Source organism: Mauremys mutica, chromosome 4 (genome assembly GCF_020497125.1).
Source record: "Mauremys mutica isolate MM-2020 ecotype Southern chromosome 4, ASM2049712v1, whole genome shotgun sequence".
Lineage (NCBI taxonomy): Eukaryota > Metazoa > Chordata > Testudines > Geoemydidae > Mauremys > Mauremys mutica.
This window is the reverse complement of record NC_059075.1, coordinates 157575015-157586613: the sequence shown is the minus strand read 5'-3', so window position 1 is coordinate 157586613 and position 11599 is coordinate 157575015. Positions and strand designations below refer to the sequence as shown.

Genomic DNA, 11599 nt, shown 5'->3' with positions numbered 1-11599 from the left:
CCAGGGAGGGAAGTGGGGTGCCGGGGGGAGTGGGGCCCCCGGGGAGGGAAGTGGGGTGCCGGGGGCCCCCGGGGAGGGGGCCCCCGGGGGGGTCTCCGGTGCCCTCGTGGTAGAAGAAAGACTCACAGCGGCGCGTGGTTTATTTGTCCGTCTCTTGGTGGTTTTATACAATACAAAAGGGGGGGGTCCCCCGAAGTCGGGGCCATGCAGGGGGGGGCGGAATCAACGCAAGACGCGGCAGGACCGAGAACACGAACACGAGAAAACAAAACAAATCATAAAATCCCATAGAAAACGGGGGGGGGGGGGGGAGGGGACCCCTGGCCAGGAGGGTGTCAAGGCTGAGGGGGACACTGGGGGGACCCCAGGACAGGAGGGCATCGGGGGTCTCCCCTGGGGGAGGGGGACTGGCCCACGGCTGGTACCAGCCCCCCCATCCCACGCAGCCCTGGGCTCCCCCCCCTGTGTGAATGTGGCTGATGGGCGGTGGGGGGCAGCCGTGGGGCCAAGGATGGGGAGGGGGGGCTCTTGGGGGTTAGAGGTGACGGGAAGCCCCCCCTCTGTCCAGGGGGAAGAGGACGGCTGTGGGAGGCAGGGGGTCCCCAACTCTTGGGGGGCCCCCGTCTGTCCGGGGTCGCGTCCCCCCTTGGCCCAACACTCCTCTCCAGTTCCGGTGGCGCGGTGGGGGGCTCCAGCTGCCGCGTTGTGGGGGCACAACAGGGGGGAGGTCGGCTTCTGCCCCCCAGGAATCACCAGGGCTGCGTGGGGAGCGGCTGGCTGACCACCGGGGCCCCCTCCATGGGCAGGACGGTGACGGCCGAGGTGGGCGGGGCCGCTGCTGCTGCCAGGGGGCACAGCTCGCCCGTACCTGTGGGGGGACACAGATCAGAGGGGGGGTGGGGGCCTCCCATAATCCCCCCAGCACAGCCTGTTAACTCTGAACCCTACTGACCCCCGCCCCGAGCGAGCCGGTGCTGCTGGCGGGCGGTTCCCCCGCAGCCTTGGCGACAGGGCGGGTTCGAGGCAGCCCGGAGAGCCGGGGAGGGGCCAGCGCCAGCCACTGTGATGCGGGGGCGCAGGGCCGAGGCAGCCGCCCCCGGACGCCGGGGTTCCCTACAGAGCTCGGGGCGCAGGGCCGAGGCAGCCGCCCCCGGACGCCGGGGTTCCCTACAGAGATCGGGGCGCAGGGCCGAGGCAGCCGACCCCGGACGCCGGGGTTCCCTACAGAGCTTGGGGCCGAGGCAGCCGCCCCCGGACGCCGGGGTTCCCTACAGAGCTTGGGGCTGAGGCAGCCGCCCCCGGACGCCGGGGTTCCCTACAGAGCTCGGGGCGCAGGGCCGAGGCAGCCGCCCCCGGACGCCGGGGTTCCCTACTGAGCTCGGGGCCGAGGCAGCCGCCCCCGGACGCCGGGGTTCCCTATAGAGCTCGGGGCCAAGGCAGCCGCCCCCGGACGCCGGGGTTCCCTACAGAGCTCGGGGTGCAGGGCCGAGGCAGCCGCCCCCGGACGCCGGGGGTCCCTACAGAGCTCGGGGCCGAGGCCGGCGCCCCCGGACGCCAGGGTTCCCTACAGAGCTCGGGGCCGAGGCAGCCGCCCCCGGACGCCGGGGTTCCCTACAGAGCTCGGGGCGCAGGGCTCGGAGGCAGCCGCCCCCGGACGCCGGGGTTCCCTACAGAGCTCGGGGCGCAGGGCTCGGAGGCAGCCGCCCCCGGACGCCGGGGTTCCCTACAGAGCTCGGGGCCGAGGCAGCCGCCCCCGGACGCCGGGGTTCCCTACAGAGCTCGGGGCCGAGGCAGCCGCCCCCGGACGCCGGGGTTCCCTACAGAGCTTGGGGCGCAGGGCTCGGAGGCAGCTGCCCCCGGACGCCGGGGTTCCCTACAGAGCTTGGGGCGCAGGGCTCGGAGGCAGCTGCCCCCGGACGCCGGGGTTCCCTACAGAGCTCGGGGCGCAGGGCCGAGGCAGCCGCCCCCGGACGCCGGGGTTCCCTACAGAGCTTGGGGCCGAGGCAGCCGCCCCCGGACGCCGGGGTTCCCTACAGAGCTCGGGGCCGAGGCAGCCGCCCCCGGACGCCGGGGTTCCCTACAGAGCTCGGGGCGCAGGGCTCGGAGGCAGCCGCCCTCGGACGCCGGGGTTCCCTACAGAGCTCGGGGCCGAGGCAGCCGACCCCGGACGCCGGGGTTCCCTACAAAGCTCAGGGCTGAGGCAGCCGCCCCCGGACGCCGGGGTTCCCTACAGAGCTTGGGGCGCAGGGCTCGGAGGCAGCCGCCCCCGGACGCCAGGGTTCCCTACAGAGCTCGGGGCCGAGGCAGCCGCCCCCGGAGGCCGGGGTTCCCTACAGAGCTCGGGGCCGAGGCAGCCGCCCCCGGACGCCGGGGTCCCTACAGAGCTCGGGGCGCAGGGCCGAGGCAGCCGCCCCTCCCCCAGCAGGTGAGCAGCTTGCCTGTCCCCGGCGATTCACCGCAGCGGTTGGGCCTCGGCGGGCGCGGCCCCGGCCCCCTCTCCGGCTCCGGCGCCGGCGCCAGCGTGCGTCTGCAGGTGCCCGTTGAGCTGGGCCGGGGTCTTACAGTGCACGCCGCACAGCTTGCACAGGAAGCGCTCCACCCGCGGGGCCGCCAGTCCGTGGTCCTTGACCGCGTGCACCCGGAGGTAAGCCGCTGTGGTGAACCCTACGGGGGGGCGAGAAGGACAAACCACCAGGTCAGCCTGTTCTACTCTGCCGCTGCGGCGCTCTGCCCCGGGGGCGGCTGCGGCTCGGCACCGGGCGAGGGGTCCCCGGATGAACAGCCCCTGCGCCCCGCCCCGAGCGGCTGCGTCTCAGCCCGGGGTGAGGGGTCCCCATATACACAGCCCCAGCTCCCCACCCAGAGGCGGCTGCGTCTCGGCACCAGGCCAAGGGTCCCTGTATGAACAGCTCCGGCGTCTTGCCCCGGAGGCGGCTGCGTCTCGGCACCGGGCGAGGGGTCCCCGTAGGAACAGCCCCGGCTCCCCGCCCCGGAGGCGGCTGCGGCTCGGCACCGGGCGAGGGGTCCCCGTAGGAACAGCCCCGGCTCCCCGCCCCGGAGGCGGCTGCGTCTCGGCACCGGGCGAGGGGTCCCCGTAGGAACAGCCCCGGCTCCCCGCCCCAGAGGCGGCTGCGGCTCGGCACCAGGCGAGGGGTCCCCGTAGGAACAGCCCCGGCTCCCCGCCCCAGAGGCGGCTGCGTCTCGGCACCGGGCGAGGGGTCCCCGTAGGAACAGCCCCGGCTCCCCGCCCCGGAGGCGGCTGCGTCTCGGCACCGGGTGAGGGGTCCCCGTAGGAACAGCCCCGGCTCCCCGCCCCGGAGGCGGCTGCGTCTCGGCACCGGGCGAGGGGTCCCCGTAGGAACAGCCCCGGCTCCCCGCCCCGGAGGCGGCTGCGTCTCGGCACCGGGGGAGGGGTCCCCGTAGGAACAGCCCCGGCTCCCCGCCCCGGAGGCGGCTGCGTCTCGGCACCGGGCGAGGGGTCCCCGTAGGAACAGCCCCGGCTCCCCGCCCCGGAGGCGGCTGCGGCTCGGCACCGGGCGAGGGGTCCCCGTAGGAACAGCCCCGGCTCCCCGCCCCAGAGGCGGCTGCGGCTCGGCACCAGGCGAGGGGTCCCCGTAGGAACAGCCCCGGCTCCCCGCCCCGGAGGCGGCTGCGGCTCGGCACCGGGCGAGGGGTCCCCGTAGGAACAGCCCCGGCTCCCCGCCCCGGAGGCGGCTGCGTCTCGGCACCAGATGAGAAAACGTGAGAAATTTAAACTCGTTAAGGTCCGTGTGTGACGAGCGCTGCCCCGCCGGCCCCGGCTCTGGGTGCCCGTCTCCAGACGTCGACGGGGGGCACCACAGCCCGGGTCAGTCCCGGCAGAGGTGGGGGCGGAAGGTGGGGAACCGGCTGCTCACCAGCAGGCCCCAGGCCCGGCCACACTCGCCGCCTGCCTTGTTTGCAGGGAACTTCCATAGTGGGGGAGGCCGATCACTGGGAGGTGGCTTGTGCCGCCCCGCGACCCCGGCCTGGCACCCCAGGGACACAGAGCCCATGCTTGGCCTGGCACACCGACGCCTGGCACCCGGGAAGATGGGCCCAGTGACCCCAGCCCGGCACTTCCCATGCCCGGTGCCATGGGGAGATGGGGCCACGGCCGGCCCGGCACCCCCCACGCCCCGGGGAGAAGGGGCCACGCCCGGCCCGGCACCCCCCACGCCCGGCGCCATGGGGAGAAGGGGCCACGCCCGGCCCGGCACCCCCCACGCCCGGCGCCATGGGGAGACGGGGCCACGGCTGGCCCGGCACCCCCCACGCCATGGGGAGACGGGGCCACGCCCGGCCCGGCACCCCCCACGCCCGGCGCCATGGGGAGACGGGGCCACGCCCGGCCCGGCACCCCCAACGCCCGGCCCGGTGCCATGGGGAGACGGGCCCACGCCCGGCACTCCCTGCGCCCGGTGCCCCAGGGAGAAGGGGCCTGCCCCTGGCCTGCCTTCGGCGGGTGCAGCCCGCCCCATGGCGGGTGCGGTGGCACCGGGGCATACGGCTCTCGCTCTCTCACGCACCCCGACGCCCCCCTACCTTTGTTGCACAGCTCACAGATGTGGTTGGGCCCCTGGCTGTGCACCTTCATGTGGTCCGTGATGTAGGCGGCGCTGAGCATCTTGCCGCACACGTGACACGGCACCTTCTCCTCGTGGCGCACCGTGTGTGCCCGCAGCCGGTCCTTCGTGGCGAAGGCGGCCTCGCACGTCTGGGGAGAGCGGGGCGTTAGGGGGGCCAGCACCCTGGGTATCTCCCTCTCCCTAGGAGTGCTCCGGAGCCCCTCTAGGGGAGCTGTCCCGGATGCCTGGGTCCCATCCCAGTCTCTGCTAGAGCTGCAGGGCCCCTTGCGGGAGCCATCAGGGATGCTTGGATCCCATACCCGGTTGTGGTCTCTGGAAACGCTGTGGGACTCCCCAGGGAAGCCCCCCCGGACGCCTGGGTCCCGTTCCCCACCCCCATCTCTCCTGGAGGAGCCCGTTCCCTGTGGCGTCTCAGGGGCTGCGGGGGGGTAGGTACCTCACATTTGAAGGGTCTCTCTGTCGAATGCACCTGGCGCACGTGGCTGTTGAGATGGTCCGGCCTAGGGGGGAGGAAATACAGGTCACGGCTGGGCAGCGCCCCTGCAGCCCCCCTGCGCCCAGCCTGCGCCCCGCTCGGCTCCCCCGCCCCGCGGAGGCTGTACCGGGAGAAGCTCTTGCCGCAGTGGCTGCAGATGTAGGGCTTGTGCACGGCGCCGTCGTGCGAGCGCACGTGGTAGCTCATGCGATCCTTGCGCTTGAAGCGTTGCTGGCACACGGGGCACTGGTAGGGCTTCTCGTCCGAGTGCGACAGCTTGTGCCGGTTGAGGTGGTAGACGTCGCGGAAGGCCTTGCCGCACATCTCGCAGGCGTGGTTCTTCCGGATCCGCTTGCCGGAGGCCGTGGTGGTCACCAGCCCCGCCGCCCCGCCCCCCTCTGCCCCCGGCGCCGCCCCGCCCCCGCCCGCCCCCAGGGCGGAGACGCTTAGCAGGCTGAGGGGCACCATGGTGGGCATCTTCATGGCGGCGGGGCTGGCGCGGGCGGCCTTGGCGCCCGTGTGGATGGCCTCGTGGCGCCGCAGGTTGTAGCCGTTCTTGAACTCCTTGGCGCAGAGCGAGCAGATGTACGGCCCCTTGCTCTTCGACTTCTTCTGGGCCTCGCTGGGGGGCGGCGGCGCGGGCGGCTGGGCCGGGGGGGCCTGGGAGGCGGCCTGCGGGGCTGAGGCTACCTGCCCCCCGCTCCCCTCGGGCCCCGGCTGCTGCTGTTTCAGGGCTGCCGTGTCCACCGTGGAGGCGGCCGGAGCTGAGGCCGTGGCAGCCGCCACCACCGCGCCGCGGCCGCGGCCGTCTCCTGGGCGGCTGCCAGCACCGGAAGCAGGTCCACCTGCAGGGAATCAGCAGAGGTGGCTGGAGCGGGTGGCGGGGGCGCCGCGGCAGCAGCCTGCGGGGGAGGGAGAGGGGGTTAGAGGGAGGCGGGGGCAGACTTGGAAGGGGCGGCATGGTCAGAACCAACCAGGGCAAATTCCAGCCCCCAAAGCTTTGGATTTTCCATTGAAAATCCTGGGAAATTCCAGCCCCCAAAACTTCGGTAACAGACAAAAGCCTATTCATGGAATTAATGACAACGAAACAAGCGAGTCCTGGGACGTTCCAAGCTCCGGAAGCTTCCGCACATTGTGGGCTAATGGACATGAGCCGCCTCTCGTATTTGTGTAACCCAGGAGTTCTGGCCCCACTCAAGTTTGGTTCCTTTCTTTTGTTTCAAGCCCTGTGACGTCGTAATTCAAAGCCAACGTCATCAGAATTTATTATTTAAAAATACATGGAAAAAACTTTCGCCTCCCCAACAATAACTGAAGAAACCAAACAATTTGTTACCCGTAAAAAACATTCCAGCGCAGAAAACTTTGGAGATGTATTTTAATACAATCGGGGGGAAATCCTGCACACCAAAAATACCGGTCTTCAAACGAACCAAGTGACAGGGTTAGTTTGTCCTAGAGATTTTAAGGTTTTTTTCAATAAATTCAAAGAACTGGAGCTGCAATTTTGCATTTTCGAAAAGATAAAGTGAACTATTTACGGGAGGGGGAGAAACACATTTCAACTAAGAAACTGCCTTAATTTTTATGTATATATAAAAATTTAAAACAACTGGGATGTTTTAGGTCAAAAAAATTCAATGTACCGTTTTCAAAATGAAATGAGAAATTCCAACACAATTTTTTACAACTTAATTAAGGAAAAATAATGAGAAAAACAATAGAATGTAACATTACCTTACATATTCTGACTGCATTTTTTCGTACTACATACAGAATTATATAAGATCTATAATGTAAAATGTCTAATCAGATTATATGTATTTTTAAAAAAACCCACCCAGTTCCCCCACACATCAAGCTTCCTTGGCTTATTTACCTGGAGACATTCGGAAACAATGAACTCCGTTAAGTTAGAGGTTGCTCTGGAATTCCTCACCTTTTCAAATACATTATTGACAAACAGAAACTGGGAGAAATTTCAACCCAACCCCAGCTCACTTTATTTTACTTGAGGAAAAGAACTAGGAAATTCAAGACCAAAACACTTCCTTAACTTTATTCTGACCATGGAGATTTATGCGCGGGCCTAATTTTAGCCATGAAAACCATCTTACTAATTTCAATGGGTCAATTCACACTCCTAAAAATAAAGGCGTAGAGGACTTTGGAGGCAGGGATTGTCTGTCGTGAGACAGATAACGTGTAACTCAGATGGCAGGACTGACTGAGAGGGTAAAGCTTCCGCGCGTGGCTGGAGCGAGCAAAAAGCAACCTGTAAATATTGGTGTATTTCAAATTCGTTCCTTGCCATGTTTTTCAGCCTTAACTGTGATCCCCAAGCCCCATTTAAAACTCTTGCAGCAACCCCGCTGCCACGTACCTCGCGTACCTGAGCAGGTACCCAGGTAGGGGAGGGGCTAATCACTTAGAAAATGTATAACCGCATGGATGCAGTTAGGAACTGCGGGACACAGCTAATGAAACCTGTCATGGGAATGTTTGTAACCAAGTTTGCCCTTAATATTTCCGCAAATATGTTATTTTAGAGCCTTAATGTTCGTTTTCCCATTCGTGGAAAGGCTTTACGGTAACTCCAGAAGACAATTTAAAGCTCACGAAAGCAGAGTGTTTCGGCTGGAGTAAACTAGACAGGGATTCCTTGCCTGGTGCTGAGATGCAGCCACTTCTGGGGATCAGTCGGCACCCCCGGGGGGGAAAGGCCTCAAGTCCCATTCGCCACCCCCGAGTCAGCCAGTGCCCTGCCCTGCCCTGCCCTGGGGAAATAGCTGACCCAGGACCCATGGCCCTGCCAGTCCTGCTGCCGCATTTGCTCACCTGGAAGGGGCTCTGGGTGCAGCCCTGGGAGGCGAAAAACCGGGACTGGATTTCGGCCCCGACCTGGAGGGGATTCTGTGTGTGACTCTGCTAAGGTGAGAGGAGAGGAGAGTCAGAGGAGCCAGGGGAGACGGGACAGGGGAGCTAGCCCCAGAGTCACCGAGCCCCAGGAAGGGGATGGGAAATACCGGGCGTTAACTCTGGTCCCTAACGATGGCCACGTTTTGCTGCTGATCATCCCAGTGCAGCAGGCAGGAGGGGCTGGGATGGTACAGCCAATGGGAGTGGGTTCGGGGACATGGTGCAGGAGAGGAGGGACAGAGGCAGTGGCGGACCTGGGGAGGAGGGTCGAGGCAGGGAGGGGGAGGGGGAGGGCGCTGTGTTGTATGGAGAAGTGGGAGGGTCGCCGGCAGGGGGGTGGGGGAGGGGTTACAGGGCTAGGAAGGCGTCATGGGGTGAAAGAGCAGGGGGTGTGGGAGGGGTCACAGAGTGGGGGAGGCATGCAGAGGGGGAGAGTCTCTGTAAGAGGTGGGGGCATGGGAGAAAGGGTCTCAGAGGGGAAGGTGGTGGGGGAGGGGTCACACAGTGTGGGAGGGGTTCCTCTGAAGGGAGGGTCACGTGCTGGTGGGGGAGGGGTCCCTCTGAGGGGAGGGAGGTGGGGGAGGGGTCCCTATGACGGAAGGATCACCTGGTGGGGGCAGGGTGAGAGGTGTCATATAGGTGGGGGAGGGGGGTCACAGAGTGGGGGAGGGGTCCCTGCGAGGGGAGGGTTTCACATGGTAGGGGAGGGGGCCCTGCAAGGGGAGTGACACGGTGGGGGAGGGGGCCCTGCAAGGGGATGGTCACATGATGGGGGAGAGGTGCCTGTGAGGGGAGTGTCACACAGTGGGGGCAGGGATCCTGTGAGGGGAGGGTGATGGGAGAGGGGTCACACGGTGGGGGAGAGGTTCCTGTGAAGGGAGGGATCATACCATGGGGGGAGGGTCACATGATGAGGGAGGGGTCCCAGCGAGGGGAGGGTCACGCGGTGGGGGTGGGGTTCCTGTGAGGGTCACAGGGTGGGGGAGGGCATCCTGTGAGGGGAGGGTCACGCAGTGGGGGAGGGGCTCCTGTGAGGGGAGGGTCACAGGGTGGGGGAGGGGTCCTGGCGAGGGGAGGATCACGCGGTGGGGGAGGGGCTCCTGTGAGGGGAGGGTCACAGGGTGGGGGTCCCGGCGAGGGGAGGATCACGGGGTGGGGGTCCTGTGAGGGTCACAGGGTGGGGGAGGGGCTCCTGTGAGGGGAGGGTCACGCGATGGGGGAGGGGTCACAGCGAGGGGAGGGTCACGCGGTGGGGGAGGGGTCCCGGCAAGGGGAGGGGCTCCTGTGAGGGGAGGGTCACAGGGTGGGGGAGGGGGTCCCGGCGAGGGGAGGGTCACGCGGTGGGGGAGGGTCACAGGGTGGGGGTGGGGGTCCCGGCGAGGGGAGGGTCACGCGGTGGGGGAGGGGCTCCGGTGAGGGGAGGGTCATGCGGTGGGGGAGGGGTCCCGGCGAGGGGAGGGTCACGTGGTGGGGGAGGGGCTCCTGTGAGGGGAGGGTCATGCGGTGGGGGAGGGGGTCCCGGAGGGGAGGGTCACGCGGTGGGGGAGGGGCTCCTGTGAGGGGAGGGTCACGCGCGGTGGGGGAGGGGGGTCCCGGCGAGGGGAGGGTCACGCGGTGGGGGAGGGTCACAGGGTGGGGGTGGCGGTCCCGGCGAGGGGAGGGTCACGCGGTGGGGGAGGGGCTCCTGTGAGGGGAGGGTCACGCGGTGGGGGAGGGGTGCCGGCGAGGGGAGGGTCACGCGGTGGGGGAGGGGATCATGGGTGGGGAGGGTCTCGCGGGGGGGGAGGGGCTCCTGTGAGGGGAGGGTCACGCGGTGGGGGAGGGGTCCCGGCGAGGGGAGGGTCACACGGTCTGGGAGGGGCTCCTGTGAGGGGAGGGTCACGCGGTGGGGGTGGGGCTCCTGTGAGGGGAGGGTCACAGGGTGGGGGTGGGGGTCCCGGCGAGGGGAGGGTCACAGGGTGGGGGAGGGGTCCCGGCGAGGGGAGGGGCTTCTGTGAGGGGAGGGTCACGCAGTGGAGGAGGGGTCCCGGCGAGGGGAGGGTCACGCGGTGGGGGAGGGGCTCCCGGCGAGGGGAGGGTCACGCGGTGGGGGAGGGGCTCCCGGCGAGGGGAGGGTCACGCGGTGGGGGAGGGTCACAGGGTGGGGGTTGGGGACCCGGGGAGGGGAGGGTCACGCGGTGGGGGAGGGGCTCCTGTGAGGGGAGGGTCATGCGGTGGGGGAGGGGTCCCGGCGAGGGGAGGGTCACGCGGTGGGGGAGGGGCTCCTGTGAGGGGAGGGGAGGGTCACGCGGTGGGGGAGGGGCTCCTGTGAGGGGAGGGTCACGCGGTGGGGGAGGGGTCCCGGCGAGGGGAGGGTCACGCGGTGGGGGAGGGGTCCCGGCGAGGGGAGGGTCACGCGGTGGAGGAGGGGTTCATGTGAGGGGAGGGTCACGCGGTGGGGGAGGGGCTCCTGTGAGGGGAGGGTCACAGGGTGGGGGTGGGGGTCCCGGCGAGGGGAGGGGCTCCTGTGAGGGGAGGGTCACGCGGTGGGGGAGGGGTCCCGGCGAGGGGAGGGTCACGCGGTGGGGGAGGGGCTCCTGGGAGGGGAGGAGGGTCACGCGCCGGTGCGGGAGGGGCCCCTGCGACGGGAGGGGTCACGGCGGGTGAGGGTGGCTGCGCGGCGCGGGAGCGCGCACGGCGGGTGTCGGGCGGCGCGCGGCCCCGCCCCCGCGGAGGCGGCCCCGCCCGCTGGGACTGGAGGGCGCGGGCGGCGCGCGGCCCCCCCCCGCGGGCTCGCGGCGGGCGGGGCGGGGCGGGGCGGGGGGTACCTGGAAGATGAAGCTGCTCCAGTTGCTCGGGTCCATGGCGGCGGCGGGCGGGGGCCGGGGAGGGCGGGGGAGCGAGCGGGGAGCAGGAGCAGCGCCGCGCGGGCGGGGGGAGTGAGGTGGGAGGGGGGTGAGCGAGGAGGCAGCGGCGCGAGGACACCTCGGCGCCGACGCTGATTGGTTCCTTCAGAGCGCGCTCTCGCGCCGCGCGACAGTCTCACTGGGAGGAGGGTGTCAGTGATTGGTCGACGCTGGGGTCCTTGGCTTTGGGTTCTTGCAGGGCTCCCATTGGTTGCTCTAGTAAAATGAGAAGATGACCCCACGTGGGGGTGCTTCTGATTGGGTGAAACCCTCCGCGCTCAGCACCCAGTCGCCAAGTGCGCATGATGACCGTTGGAGGATCAAGGTCCTGATTGGCTGACGCCCCCGGGGCGCGCGCTCGCCGTGGTAACGGTCGTTTCCTTTTCCTCCCCTAGGCCCGTTAGCTTGTAAACTACCCCCTCCCCTTATTCACAAAATGGCCGCTCAGATTGACCTCTCACCCCGACGCAGGGCGGAAGGTACCATGAGGAACACGCTGGGACAGTAACTGACTCTTCCCCCCCCCCCCCCCGCTGAGATGGTCCTGCCCGCGCAGCCCGCACCGCACCGCACCGTCCCCAGGGCGCTGCCCCCTCCCGTCCCCTTCACGGGGCAGAGCCTCTTAAAGGGAAGGTCCCGCCCCCCGCCGTGTTTGGCCGACACTTAATGGGCGTGCTGGGGTGGGGGCAGCCGGACGCCTGGGTTCCCCG

The 11599-nt window shown here is 68.2% G+C and overlaps 1 protein-coding gene across 1 annotated transcript; it reads right to left on the bottom strand.

The window, feature by feature from the left end:
- Nucleotides 1-11326, bottom strand: MAZ (MYC associated zinc finger protein). Its single transcript, XM_045013322.1, is given in 8 exon segments — nt 1-868; nt 2439-2664; nt 4564-4735; nt 5044-5107; nt 5210-5876; nt 5879-5984; nt 7924-8013; nt 10812-11326. Coding segments are annotated over 7 exon segments (1347 nt in total). The 5' UTR covers nt 10848-11326; the 3' UTR covers nt 1-868; nt 2439-2452.
- Between the last annotated feature and the right edge of the window lie 273 nt (nt 11327-11599).